Here is a 16,009-nt window from a genome sequence, read left to right as displayed (position 1 = left end):
TCATGCCTTTCTGGAAGCTTGTAAATATGTGGCCTTTTGAACTGATTGTTACTGCCACCAGCCACGGTCATGTTCTGGTCTTACTGTATTGTTCTATTGCACTGCTGCACTCACTATATCATCATTGTTCCTGTATGCTGCCTGGACCCTTTGATATTGAGGCAGTTTATAAATTATGTAAATTCATAAATAAAATAAATAAATGATATATCTGAACATTCTAATTCTTATGTAGTCAGAGGAAACACAGAAGTACAGCCTCAGACATGCCCTCTGAAGATTACAGTGTTGTAGCCTGCAAACATTCCAGATAGCCCTTGACATTTGCAAATTAGATATTGACACTTTGGAATCTGAAATAATTCCTCAATTATTTGGGAAGGCAGACAAAAGAAACATCTAAGACAGCTGTTATCATTTTAAACACATGGGAACAACTATAAGTCACTAATACCTTATGCAACTCATGAAAAGGAGCAATAGCTATACTGCAGACCACATGCTTTACACAGATTTAGTCCAAGATTCAACACCTGGCATCTGTAGTTGTAAAAAAGGATCAGTTCATATATAATGGGAAAGATTTTTTTGTGTGAGACTCTGGGAAACTATTATCAGTCTGAATGTATCATAGTCTGACTCCATGTAAGATATTACAAACTTCTTTAATTCATGTCTACAGCTTGTGTGCTCCTTATGCTTTGGCTCTACAACAGCGTTTATACTAGTGAAGAAAAAATAGAGATAATAATTAATTGCGGAAGAATTCTCTAATGAGGTACAAGAATTAGATATCTTATCATTATGATGTCTTAACTCACACTCTTAGAAATCAATTTGCCACCTCAACTTATCAACATAGCACTGGAGGATATTTCACTATTAACCAAAAATTATCTGAAATAAAAAAGCAATCGCTTATCCCAATGGTGCTTCAAATATGCCATCTCATATTATCTTCCATGCACACTAAAACTAAATACTCCGTAACGATATTGGCTTTAAGAAAAGCTGGTATATGATACAATAACACATATGTGAAAATAGCTTCTCATAATCCAGCTTCGCAAATAATCAAATATTCATTCTGCTAGACTCTTTTTTCATTCATTCATTCATTCATTCATTCATTCATTCATTCATGTCATCATTTTTAACAATTTTTTTTTTTTTAAAAAAGAATCAGCCTCACCTCTTGGTTTAAAATACTGGCTTGCACTAACCTGCGTAATCTAAATAATCATGTCAAACCACTGGTTATCCATTATTACTTGAACAATGTGAATTCACACAATATTCATAAAACCAAGTCATAATCCATGGTTTACACAGGGTTTCACAGAACATGCTGTGCCAAACTAAAATAAACCACAACACAGCTTAGTATGTTGTATGACCTTAGTCCATTAGTTTGGATGTAAACAGAAGCAATTGTTGATTGGATGCTTCTTGAATACTGCATTTCATCCAGTAGTGGAATGAGGCAGCATGGAAACAGAGCACGCAAGGCTGAGATTTATTACATCAGAATCAGCCTTAGCTATTCAGTAGTAATCATCACTGAATAATTAGGTTTTTAATCACATTTTGATTTAGCCCCAACTATGCAAGTTTTGCTTCTATCTCCTCACATCCCAAAGTTATACAAAAACCACATTTAAAACCGAAGTGTTCAAAAATCAGTTTGTGAAAATAAAAAAATCCCAATATGTATGCTCTAGTTCTTAAAATAGCACTTGGATCCCGATCTATATTTATTCTGAAAAAAGGCCATTAATCAAACTGCAAATTAATGTGTTTTAAATAATGATCCAAACAGAGTAAATTATTAGAAGGAATACTTCAATTATATTCTGCATTGGTCAGACTCCATACTGAGTACGATGTACAGTTCTGGGCACTACATTTCAAGAAAGATTCGGCCAAACTGGAACGAGAACCTACCAAGAACAACAATGAGGATTATCTGGAACTGGAAATTAAATATCATGAGAGACAATTGAGGGAACCTGGTATGTTTAGCTTTGAGAATATATAACTGAGGGGGGACATGATCAAATTCAAGAACTTGAAAGGAAGTGACACAGAAAAGTGTCTCTTTTGTTCCAGAGTGCAAGACACAGAAGAAGTCTTAAGGTACAGGAAGCAAATTCCATTTCAGTATTAGGAAAAATATCCTAATGGTAAAAGTAATATGACAATGTAACAATGATCAAAGCTCCCCTTCACAATATGTTTCAGTGAAGGCTGGATAGCCTTCTTGTGGTTTTATTGTTGTGAGCCACCCAAAATTGTGCTTTAAGATGGGCAGCCATATAAATCTTTTAAATAAATAAATAAATCTGTTGAGATGGTTCACCATCAACTATCTTACAAAGTAAAACTGCAGGCCATAATATCCTATGCTATGATAAATGTGTGGGTTTTTTTAAAGTTTGAAAATTGTTTCTGAAGCAACAAACTAACTTTTCCATAAAATGTTACTAGGGTTTAAAGGTTTGTCAAATTCCTACGAATACAAACTTCCAATTCCTTGAAATTGATTTCTTTTTTTAAAAAAGGGAGGAGGGGGGTCTTCTTTTACTACAAAGTGTTTTAAATTCTAACTTTTTCTATCTACAAGAAGTTTGTGTAGCCCAGTAAGAAAAATAATTTGCTTTTTAAAATGACTACCATGATGCCTAATTCACAAATCTGCTACACCTTACATATATTCACAGTCTCTTTCACATATACAAACACTAAAACACACCAACCTCATTTGTCCCTACAATAAATAGTATCAGATCTATCCAAAGTTCCTTTGCTACTTTTGAGGCCTGTCTGCAGCTAAGAGAAAAAAATTCTGGTTGATATTTGAGGTACAGGTAGTCCTCGACTTACGAGCACAGTTGGGACCAGAACATCATCACTAAGTGATGCAGTCATTAAGTGAGTTGCACTCAATTTCTGCTATGGTCATTCAGCAAATTACCATGGTCATTAAGTGAATCATTCAGTTGTTAAATGAGTTCCCCCATTGACTCTGCTTGTCGGAAGCCCTCTGGGAAGGTCACAAATGGCAATCATGTGGCCCCGGGACACTGCAACTGTCATAAATACATGCTGGTTGCCAAATGTCCAAATTTTGATCATGTGGCCGCGGGGATGCTGCAATGGTCATAAGTGCGAGGACCGGTCATAAGTCACTTTTTTCAGCATTGTTGTAACTTCAAACGATTGTTAAACAAATGGTCGTAAGTCAAGGACTACCTGTATTTTGTAATTGGCTGACTGGATCCTAAGTATAGATACTTGAAAAAGAACATCTGCTATAAAGATTCTGTCAAGGCCAGGATACATGCACATTGTGCCTTTAAAGGGCTTACCTACCTTATCAGATAGTATCAGCTCCATGATTTCAGTGGATCTTGAGCTAAGTGACATGAGTAAATTCACCTCTTTTTTACTGTTGTCATTGCTGTTCAGCCATTTACACTTTTTCTATGGACACAACTGAGTCATGCATCCAGAATGAAGGGGAAAAATTAAGAGACAACTGGGTCCCCTGGCTTAGTGGCCCAGGTAACCAGACAAAAAAAGCAAGGAGCAAGGGAGTCCATTCTTATAGTCTTTGGCTAGTGCCCAACAATGCCAAAAGTTGATGCCAATCCCAACTTCAGATGTTAAGTCTTCAGGATTGTTGATCAAAAATAAGCTGGATGTCCCTAGTTTCAATCTCATATCAACTCTGAATCAGCTGTGACCCTTTCCATAAAAGATTTTTTAGAGATTCTTACTAATTAATTACTAATCAATATACTATCATAAGACATCCTGAGTTTCTCCAGTAGGTGGCATGCAAATCTTTGTAAATAAATAAATAAATAATAGGTGGATAATACTGCTAATCTTGCAGGATCTTAACAGCAGCAGCAGGAAGAGGTGGCGACAATAGCATGACTATCAACTCAATGCCCTCCAATTATTACAACCCCCATAGGCCCTAATTAGTAAAACAAATCATCTGAATTTATGGGAGATGAAGCCAAAACCTCTGAAAGGTACTGAAATCCCTGTGCCTGAATTAAGGATTACTAATGTCTCCTTCAAAAATTACTATAGTAGCGCCAGAGCAATCCAGATAAGCCTAAGAAAGCTAGAAGCAAACTTGTAAAATCTAAAGTAACACCACTGCAGTAAGACGCCACAGCATGGCCTCATCTCCCATAGCATAAGATTTCTCATGCCGCAAGAATGGTGCTTCAGCAACTCCTACACAGCCAAATTAAAATAGAAAACCAAACACAAAAAACAATCCAAGATAACATCCAAGTGCAATACAATATTACCATGTATAATTTGAAAAGATGTGTTTCTAATAGCTCAACTCAATCAAGCCAAATTTTAAAACAACTAGAGCAACATGTTCCCACCATAGTAAAAATTAAAGGTAAAATTTGCATGAAGAACGTTAACAAAGTATTCACTACCAAGCATTCACTACCAAGCATTCATAAGTTTGATAAAATATGTTAAAAATTTATTAAATCGTTTTTAAAATATCAACAGCAAGCTATAATACCTTGTAAAACTGCATATGTGGCTCTGCAGGGTATAGTACAGTATTAAATTATACATCAACTTCCTGAATCCAAAATATGCAGAAGCCCAAAAGCAATGGAAAGAAATTGCTAGACAATGTGAGAATCTTCACTGCAAAACTTAACCATTTTCATTTCCTCTTTTCTCTAATCAATCACAATTTTTACTATCATTTGAGGTAATTTAAAAAATGAAGGAGAATACCAGAAAAAGTCTCTGACCTAAGAAGAGCACATAAACTTGAAGAGCCATTACTTTTACCAAACTTAACATGTGTAGTAGCTTTTTTTCTCCCCCTCTTCTTTTTAATGTGACCTCTAAAGGGAGAGCCACTTTTTTAGAACTGAAAGCATCAATCTAAATTAATCCCTAGTGATTTATACTGCTCTATATAATCTGCAATTGCTTTTCAGAAAAATGCACCCAGGTCACTACATTTATTAAAGCAACCAAATATGATATTAAACTTTTCATAGACTCTGTGAGACACCAGAGTAAAGTCAATTGGAAATGACTATGCAACTAATTGCCCAGACGTTTAAATTAAATCCAGAATTATAAACCATATATTTAAAAACCCTGGCGTCTCAAGTACAGGGGTGGAGCAAATTAACTACCTCTCCCATATGTACTTTATGCATTCTTTTCAAAGAAAAAGTGAAAAGGGCCTTAATTTTCTTTTCTGAAGCAAACAATAGCTCAGTTTGCCTTCAGAAAAGACTCTTGTTCTCTGCCAGATGCATTTTAATTCAAACACAGCTCATTATACAGCACCAGGAAACTGGCTACCAGTTACATTACATTTACCCTTCAAAAGAAAAGTATGTGCTAGGTGGCTGTTAATAATGCCTTCAACAGTTTTAGATGTACCTGAAATTGCTTTAAGGCAGCATCCTTTCAAAACTTTTGTATGATGGGAACCAGTACTCCCTGTTTCCAGCATGAGAAGTCATTTCATATAGAAGCAAGGTCACCAGATCTGGACTTCAAATTTTCGGTCAACTGCTAGATAGCAGCAGAGAGATCACCTCTCTGCTGCCAACTGGCAGTCAGCTGGATTTTGAGGTTGAAATCTGGTAGCTGTATTTCACTACTGTCTTGTCAGTTTGCATTACCTCTAGCAAAACACATCTCCAGGAAAGAGAGTCACCCCTTTAAATAATTATCTCAGACTAGATTGCTAACATGAAGCACTTTTAAATATATACAAAGGCCTTTATGCGTACTTCCTGCAGGTGCACAGACATGTGTCCCAGTTGGTCTTGGCGTCTTTCTATCAATTGCCTTTCTGACCGGATTTCTCGTTCAATCCCTTGAAGTCTTCTCTCTACCCGCTCTGATACCTATATAAGCATGTAGGTTTCAGAGAAAAAAACTTTTGTTAAAATGTTAAGAAAGCAAACATAAGTGCTCCAGATTTACAACAAAAGAAAATGAAAGTAAATCCCGAAGCCTAATTACATATTTAATATATTCCAAACACTAACAGTATAATAAGATGTGCTTATTGCAGTAATATGAACTGGATAGTACCCTGAACAAAGCAGAACCTATATGGTTATGTCTGGGTAGAATCTGTTTATTGACAGAAGATTCTCATCTATCTTTTCAACCAGCAGAATGGGGAAAAGAGCTATCATCAATTATTCCCCTTGCCCTAGTTTTGCTCTGACCTCACAGTTGATCTACTAACGTTCAGAACAAAATGAGAAATAGCATGGAGGGACTTCAGGGTATAAGGAAATTGCTGCAATCATTTTCTTTTGCATTGCACTGATAGAATCCTCCACTGGACCACAGGAACCTCCTTACCTTGAATAAGATCTTTGCTTTAGCTAGCACAGATAGCAGAAGATCTTAAAATTATGAAACAAGGTTTCTCCATCCCTATCTGGAAATGCTGGAGTTTGAATCTACAATGTTCTACAAGCAATGAATATGCCATAGTGTTGTGATTTAGCCTTTTATAAAGCCTATCAAAAAGATCTATAAACTCCTAACAAGACATATTTATATGAGGTGGCCTTTATACCACTAGCTAAATGTCCATCAGTGGAAGAATAAATTTAGATATAACCTGCAATCTTACAATTAATCTGTAGCTACTCAAGCAAAAAGTTTTCACTGATGAAATATCTTTTGACCACTGCTACCAATTAACTTTCCTCCCATTACCATTTGCACTAATAACAGAAAGGGTAGGAAAAGCAAGAATCAGTGTATTAGGCTATTCTAACTGTTTGTAGCAAGTTCTGCATTTGTTCATTTATTTGATGATCTAAGACTATGAAAAAAAGTGTAACCCAGAAGAAATCTTAGAAACCAAAGCTAGGATAAAAAGAATTCTGTTCACTGGTGGGGCTTCAGGTACCGCCTAGTTCTTTCTCATTCCCCCTATAATAAAAGCAAAACAAAATTATGTAAAATAAAATGAATCCAGATATATAACTTTGTATTCATTGTTGACTTCAGTCTTTTTTACTTCCATTCCTTTTCCACTTGAAAAATTACATCTATATCCTCTAAAATTTAAGAAGTTCTCAACTGGTAAGGCAGTGTTGAAAACCTGATCTGCTTAAATTCAGCAAGGTTATTACATCCATTTGCCTCCATACTATATCCTGGTACTATAGAAAGTGGGTGTTGTTTTTGTTTCCAGCAGAGTATACAAAGCAATAGCCATCAGTCAAAACACCATTGCCCCCAATCCAGCAAAGGAGATTCCCATGCTAAAGCTGAGTTATGCAGCTACTCCAGAAACAAAGCTGAATCTGTACTCCAACATTCACATCTGGATCCTGTTAGATTAGCAGGAAGAGCCTTTTGATACTGGCAGGAATGTACATCTCCTCCCAGGGCCGCTAGCTGTGCACATGTAGAATTAGATCAGGACAATAATGTAAAAAGATTGTATTTCCATATATCAATGCCAGTATATTTCCATATATCAGTGCCAGGACTTTTTTTTTTTTTATTGGTGTTGAAATTTTACTGAATGACAAATCAAGAACTGAATTAGAATAGCTTCTAACTTTTAAATAATAAAAATATGATTGAATGAATCAGGAATTTCACTTTAATTGTAATTACTTGCTTCAGTTTTCTAACTTTGTAAGGTAGAGGGGACACTCAAAAGTATGATAGGAGTTTCATTCTTTCCTTCATTTATTTGCAGACACTACCCTCTAGTGGTAAGTAACATTTAAACATTCTAGCTATATGGTTACACTAAATGTAGTAACATAAATACCCTTAATATGTCTTTAAACTCTTCCATTTGCACAAGTGGTTTTCAAAGCTCACTAGAAATGATATACTGCTGCCTAGTTTACTCTGTTTCCCACATAAATTCATTCATATATGCTCTCTACAAAAGATGCATTTTTCTTGCTTTCCTTTTTGGGGGGAAAAAGACATTTTAAAAAATATCAAGGGATGGATAATTAATCCATGGTTACTAAAACTTAATTTCTAATGTACTGAAAACTATTACTTTTCAAATTTGCTCCCAAAGAAACCAATCTTTACCAGAACCAAGGACAGTTAAAAGTCTGAGGAATTATAACAACAGAGTAAAGCCTGTAAAAATTGAAACTGCCATCTACCACTTGTAAGCAGTAAGGAATGGCAATTTGATTTGGAAATGGTCACAGGGTCAGTGTGAGGAATATTCTAGGCAACTGTTGAATAAGGTCAGTCAGATTTGCTTGGAGCCAAAATCTAACTGGGCAGGTCTCACGGAGTTGCCAGAGGCACGTTCCTGCCAACTCACCAGGGAGAACTTTGAACCTGTTAGCCCTGATGAAGTGGACACGATACCTGGAGCTCTAAGCTATCCATGTCTTAGGGTTGGTCAAGGCCTCCTGAGAGATGACATATAGTTGGGTCCATGCAGTGGTTTCTGCTTCTTTGAGAGAGGGGGTAGATCACCTGCTCTGAAAAAAGGTGGTCTGCTCTCCCCTTAAGAAATCATCGCTGGACCCCATGAAATTGAACAATTTTTGTCTACTCTTCACCTTCCCATTTTAGAGAAGGTTGTTGAGGTGACTGACTTATAGCTCCAGAAGGCCCTAGAGTTAATGTATTATCTGGATCCTTTTCACTCATGTTTTGGACCGGTTATAGCACTGAAACTGCATTGGTCACACTTGATGACCTCTGGCAGATCTGGGATGTGGACTGTACATCCATTTCTCAGCAGCCTTCAACACCATGGATCATGGCATACTTCTGGACCAGATTAGGAGTAGGGAAACACATTGCTACACTGATTCTGCTTCTTTTCCAGGACTGTTTCCAGTTGGTATTGGTAGGGGAGAAAAAGTCTACCTTCAGGCTCCTACTTTTCAGGGTGCCTTGGGGCTCTATTCTCTCCTATTCAACATCTACATGAAGCCACTTGGTGAGGTGATTCATTGAGAGGGTGAGGTAGCATCAGTATGGTAATGAAACCCAATTTACATCTCCACCCTATGACAACCAAATAATGCCATTAAGGTCCTTTCCCAATGTCTGAAAGCTGTAGGGGATTTGAATGAGGAAGAACAGACTACAGCTCAATGCTGGTAAAACCAAGTAGCTGTGGGTTTTGAGGCTTCCTAGTGCTGGAGATTTTCCATTTTTAATACTGAATAGGGTTGCACATCCCCAGACAGAGTTGGCACACAATTTGTGGTGTCCCCTTGATCTCACAGCTAGAGGACCTTTGCACAAATCTATCTTTTGCACCAAATACACCCATTTCTAGATTAGGAGGCCTTATTCATGGTCATTTATACTTTGTAGTCACCTCCTGATTACTCTAATGCAATGCATTCTATATGGGGCTGCCCTTGAAGAGCATTCAGAAGCTGCAACTGGTCTAGAATGCTGTGGCATAGGGAATTTGGGATATGTCATAATAAGCTTGTATAACATCAGTGCTCTGTGAATTCTACAGGTTTCCAGGTGCAATTCAAAGCCCTAAATGGCACAGGGCCAAGCTCGCAGGACTGCTTGCTGCTTGTTCCAATTATTTCTGCTTACCCTACCAGATCCAACAGGGTAGGTATGCTCTGGGTCCCTTCTACAAAGCAATATTACTCAACAGGACCTAGAAGACATGCCTTCTCTATTGTAACACCTGTCCTATGCAACAGCATCTCTCCCCCTCATCCCCCAAAGATCCAGATGGCCCTGACCCTGTTATAGCCTTCCATGAGTCTTTAAAGACTTTGCCTTTCTCTTAAGCACTGGAGCGGGAGTTTAGGTGAACTCAACTGGTTTGTTGTTTATCTGTCTGCTATCGATTTGCAAGAGGGAATAGACTGTTTGGATCTCAGGCACATTGTACTGTTTGTTAGAATTGTTTAAACTATTTTCGGTTGTTACTTGTGGAAGGTTTTAACATCTCTCAGAGTCTCATTTGCAAGATGGCAGCCACATAAATTGTTAAAATAAATTAAACTAAGATGCTTGTCAAGAATGGAGATGTTAAACACTGTCTGCCATCCTGTTATATATATATATAGACTGTACTTGCAGCTGACAACGTGAGAATGGAAAAGAGGTGAGACAAAACAAGATTGTTGTTGTTCACACAGAGAGAGAGTCTCTTATGAGAGGAGAGGAGGGAAGAAGCTGAAATGAGCTAAAAAGCTGGCAGGAAAAGAGTTGTTGGACTCAAAAGAGGAGGAGGAGGAGGGAAAATGGCTAGCAAGCAAAAAGTGAATTATGCAGTTTCAGACACCTGACAAAATATAAGTTCCTCAGTAATTTAAAATCATCAGAGAAGCTGGCATGGAGGTTACTATGCAGGGAGCACCAATCCAGAGTGGGATCAATCTACCCAGCATAGATGCCCAAAAAGGGAGAAGAGGATCGTAAGGTCCATGAAGATTATCAAAGTTTTGCTATCTATGAAAGAATGACAGCCACATTTTAACTCAAGCTCTTGATTAACCCTATGGGGAATTTAATAATAACTGCACCCTTAACAATAGCTTAAGATACTGAATAGAAATATTAATACTTCAGGAAAAGTGTCAATGTCTGAATAGTAAAGCAATCAGGCCATACTGTATCCCACTATCTTTTGAAGTCAGCAGGAAGAGAGAGGGATCAGTTTGTATGCTTTAGCCAAATGACACCTGCATAATTAGTCTTGCATGAATGAAAGAGAAACTAGTCCCTTTCCATTTTTGAAATGTTACAAATAACAGAAAAAAAATTAAGATGGTTCTTGTGTGCTCTTTTGTCTGTTCAGTCCTAAAGTACCCCCTCACAATGCTCTTCAACAACTATAAGAAAAAATATTACTGATAACCAATAATGGGTCCATAGGATTCAGCCACAGGAAAGCCAGCAGTAAGAGTCAGTCTTCCCTTGCTACAAATGATGTCCACTAACAGAATGGGTTCACTCTACTCCAAAGGCTGGATCTAGAGCTCCAATATCTTGATTCGCTTGGGAGGGTAGTCTCATTTGACAAGATCCCCCACTCAGAAACAGAACCTTATGTAACTCCGTAAGTCCAGTAGGAGAAAACATAAATGGCTGCAAATGTTTGTTTGACCAGAAAGGGATGAAAATTTGATTGTTATGAAGGGGCAACATCTGCTGATCCTCACATAGTGCAACAAAGGTCAAGTTTTAAAATATATATATTTCTAGATGCCTGTATTATTTTTATTTGGGGACCAGCTAGCATAAATGTTGAAATGGTAATAGCTTGTATAATGAGAACACTTTGTGGGAAGATTCAAAGACATAGGTTGAGAAAGTAGTGTGCAACAAAGGTATGGCCATAAGAAATGAAACCCCTTTCCAGTACAGCTGACTCTTGGACTTAATATTGAAGTATACAAGATTAAATCTGGATTTTTATCCATATAATAAATACCAAATGATTATTGATAGTATTATATTATAATAATATAATAAAATGATAAATGTTTAATCCAGTTCATTACTATACAACAGCTCCAGATGAGAAACTAGACAATGACAAGTGCAATGAATAATAAATCTAATTGTGTTTCTTTCAACATCTCTCTACCAACTTCCACAACAAAGTACAGTGGTACCTCGGGATACGAACACCTCTACTAACGAACTTTTCGGGTTACGACCAGCTCCGGCCACAAAAATTTACCTCGATGTGCGAACTCCGCCTTGGGGTACGGTCATTTTTCCGCCCGACACGTGGTCCGTGGCCATTTTCCCGCCCCTGACACGTGGTCCGCGGCCATTTTCCCGCCCCGGACACGTGGTCCGCGGCCATTTTCCCGCCCTGCCGCGCGGCGCCCGGCCGTTTTCCGGCCCCGTGGCGCCCAGCCGTTTTCCCGCCCCTGACACGTGGTCCGTGGATGCCAGAACAGATTAACGGTAATTACATTGAACCTTATGGGAAAATTTGCTTCGGGGTGTGACCAAATTCAGAGGGCGGAACAGATTAACCAGATTTACATTGAACCCTATGGGGAAATTTGCGTCGGGTTACGACCAACTTGGGATACGCCCAGAGTCACGGAACGGATTAAGTTCGTATCCCGAGGTACCACTGTAACTGAAGTACCATGATCAATGGTACCATGACAACAAATGTCATTTTGATCCGAGTGTCACTGGGACTTCTTAGACATTTTGATCCAAGGGTCCTGAATTTTATACTCCCTTTTCCTCCCCTGCCACACTGATTTATAAAAAACTAAAGAATCCTGTCCTTTTTTGCTATGACTGTTACAGATCCAAAACTGAGTAGGGAGGATTCTATTCTGAAATATGCTAATCTGCTTTGGAATTCAATTTCATATATGAATCTGATGGACAGCTGTAGTATAAACCTTCTGAAAATAGAAGACACCTATGGGGCTTGAATCTTCCTCAGGTATTTACTTCTCCTAAAATAAAAGGAGTTAATGCAAACATCAGAAAATAGCTTCCAAATTTAATTCAGATAAAATTCAAGACATTCAAAATAACAAGTAGAAAAGGATAATTCAAATATATTCTGCATCCACAGGATAATTTTGGAATCTTCACCTTGCTTATGTAAACACTGAGATATACAGAGGTATTTTTACATAGAAAAATATATAATAACATGAAATTCTACCTAAGTTTGAAAGGTTACAGCTTAGAGACAGGCCCTGTATGTTTTCCTAGTACTCCATATAAAAAAAAAACAACTCCAAAATCTATTTGAGAAACATTGATTTTTCAAGACACTCACCGACTCCTGTCTTTGCGATTCATCAAGTCTGCCAGATAAATCTTCTAATCTTTTTTTCGTTTCAGCATCACTTCTTAGAATAAAACAAAAACAAAAAACAAAAAAACCCAAAAATCTTCTTCAAAGTATACCATGTACTACATAAAGCAAATTAGTCTCTATCTTTATTACAAAATTGCAATAACTTCTTATTGTCAGAAAATGTTATTGTTTCTGAATAGGATACCCCCCCCCAATGCGAAGGAACCCTAACAGACTGGAAGAAAAAGCAATTGAAGCTCAGTAGAAACTAGGTGAAGATGTTGTTAGGTGGCTTAACCCTGATCTGAAGGAAGCTGCACTTCCCATGAATAATCAGGTATGATTTGGAAATGCTCCTGGTCACCAGAGACACTGTTTGCCTCAATGGCTAGCAGCACCTTTTATCAACAATAATATACTAGCTGGAACACTTTCTGGACAGGGACAATCTAGCATCAGTCACACATGCTCTGGTAAACATTCAGATAAATTACATCAATGGAAGGATCTTGCTAGGAGGAATCACATCTTTATCACTGCTTGGTTGGACTATGCAATAAATTTTAATGGGGCTGCCTTTGAAGAGTACCTAGAAACTGCAAATGTTTCAACATGGAATGGCCTACTTGTTGGCAGGTACTAATCACCTTTAACATATTACACTTGTATTGTAGGCCCATATTGGTGGCCAATAGGTTTCTGGGTACAATTCAAAGCGCTGGTTTTAACCTATACGCTCTTTATGGCTTGGTGTCTGGATACCCGCAAGACTGCCTTCTTCAACCAAAGCCCACCTGGGAGAAACTACTGGTAGTGCCCCATTTTCATGACGTAAGGGGACTAAGGCCAGAAAATGCTATTTTTAGTTATAGCACCAGTACTTAATAGCTTCCCCTGGAAGCAAGACTAGTCTTTTTTATGGATGACTTTTACAATTTGTTTACAGACTTTATTCAAGGTGGCTGTAATGATATTTAAAGCTCTCAACCATTTGGGATCACAGTATAGCAAGGAACAACTCCTATATGTATCTATCCAGGCACTCTGTCATTTGGTCTTCCCCCATCTGCCAAGTGACGTTATGGAGGAGTTTTATAAGGGACAGAGTTCTACGAGGGTCAGAGTTTTGCCAGCTGTATAATTCCAGTTAATAAATGCCCTCCCAAGGAAGGTAACTTTGCAGCCACTTAGTATTATTTTTATACCTGGCTAAGGTATTCCTCTTCACCAAGGCATTTTTTTAATGTTTTATTTTAATAAGAATTGCCCACATTACATTGGGAAATTGGCTTTGATATATGTCATTTCATTGTTTTTATTGGATTTTTAAATATTTTTAAAACTTTGTAATCTGCCAGAGAACTCCTGTTATTGAGCAGATGCAATACAAATAATACATAATGTAATACCATGCAGTGACTGAACAGAACTGTCAAACATCAAATGTTTGTTTTCTATGTTAAACATTCAAACTTCTACCAATAGAAGCGAAGACGTGTAGCTCAGGGTTGAACTGTGGAGTCCTTGCAAACCCCATTCCACTCTAGCACAGAAGATGTTACCCAGCCGGGTAATGAAACGTTTGCAAGAAAACAACCAGGGTCAGAGAACCCCAAGGACTCCACAATTCAAACTTCTTCACCAACCAAAGTCATACTCTCTGTTCATACCGATTTCTTCTTGAAAGTTCTCTGTTGAGGTCATCTCCCAAACGAATTTGTTCACTGCTGAGATCTCTGAGTGACTGGTGTAAGGAATGCAGCTGCAGTATGAACACACATAGATCATAATTAGCTGCTTTAAAAATATTTACTTTTCTACAATTTTGCATAGATATATTCAGTATATCTTCAGGTATATTTTTCATAATACCTGAAAGCTACAAAACAGCTATAATAACAATAATTAGAAAGAAAGACATAATACCAAATTATTGGATTTTGCATCTTTATATATTAAGATCCATTCAAAGTGGACCTAGGCTCTTAAAGGACCTGGGTCAATCCTATGTATCTAGTTCAGGACAAAATGTATTTAAATATTTCAGTATTTACTTTTCTTTCAGCATTACTTAACATTCTACAGATTCTTTACACTCATGTTTTTTTCCCCTTAATCTAAAAAAATGCATGACCTTTTTTCAACATTTATTCTTTTTTCAATTACTGCCACTATCTTTTGAATATTTGCTATCTGAGATTTAAGCCACCCAATCTCGTCCTATCTTAAAACACTCCTTTTAAACCATATGTTTTATAATATTGTTCATGCTTACTATTCTGAATTTCTCTCATTTCTTTTCTACTATTTTGTTATGCTATTATTAGACTGATATGCCTCACTAGCAACTTACCATGTAAGTGTTGGACAGTAACTGTTTTAAGAATTTTAAATGCACTAGCTATTCCAGAGCCATTTTATGAAACGCCATTAACCAAAATCTATTTTACTCTCTAATAAAAGAGATTGTAAATAGTAACAGCAGCTAATGTTACTAAAAATAGTAATGAAACTAATCTTCTGATTACAGCAGTTTTATACACAATTACTCTTATATAACACATAATAAATATATTGGATTGCACTGATAAAACATAGTATCAGATTTAAAGGCTTTAAAAGATGTACTATTAAATGTGGTTTGCATAGCTATTATCTAAGCATTTCATCATTGCTAGCATGCTGAAAAACTACAGTTAAGCAGTTATTTTTTAATAAGTTTCAGATACATCACTAAAACTAAAAATATGCTGGATAAGAGGTTTCAGGGTATGTATAGCATTACACAAAACAGAAGAGTCATTTTTAGTGGTTCATCTTTGAGAAGAATTGTGTGGTCTCCTCAAAAGAAGGTGGTACATTTCTTTAGAATGCAGTAATAATAGCAGCATGTTAGAAATTACTGCATCAGTTCCACATAAGCTTAAAAGTATCATCACAGGCTGTTTGTTGTTGTTTTTTTTAAAATGCAAGAGAAGACAGACACAGATTTTAAAATGTAGCTTTTGAGAATACAAAAGTGAATTTTTGATGCTTCACTGCAGTTTAACTTTGCTTTCTTTTCTTCCCATGACTGTCTATTTCCTCCACAAAGAGCATGTGTTGAAAAGAGATACAAAGCCGCAGTAAAAAAACAGGAGTCATCTACAACATACAATGCAAGGAGTGTAACAGCCGCTATGTAGGACAGAT

General features: G+C 37.1%; 1 protein-coding gene across 1 annotated transcript in view; it reads right to left on the bottom strand.

The window, feature by feature from the left end:
• CEP128 (centrosomal protein 128) overlaps window positions 1–16,009 on the bottom strand; it is a 198,922-nt gene that overhangs the window by 170,217 nt on the left and 12,696 nt on the right. Inside the window, exons 6-8 of the mRNA XM_088145261.1 lie at window positions 14,488–14,579; window positions 12,797–12,869; window positions 5,811–5,927 (exon numbers count right to left, since the gene is read on the bottom strand). Of these exons, the coding sequence (XP_088001387.1) occupies window positions 5,811–5,927; window positions 12,797–12,869; window positions 14,488–14,579 (282 nt within the window). The remainder of the gene's footprint in view (window positions 1–5,810; window positions 5,928–12,796; window positions 12,870–14,487; window positions 14,580–16,009) is intronic.

Source organism: Python bivittatus, unplaced genomic scaffold, assembly GCF_059951505.1.
Source record: "Python bivittatus isolate LINGU-HERP-01145 unplaced genomic scaffold, Pbiv_v1 ctg000480_np1212, whole genome shotgun sequence".
In the NCBI taxonomy this organism is placed as follows: Eukaryota; Metazoa; Chordata; class Lepidosauria; order Squamata; family Pythonidae; genus Python; species Python bivittatus.
Note: the sequence above shows the minus strand (reverse complement) of the source record. Positions and strands in the feature narration are given on the sequence as shown.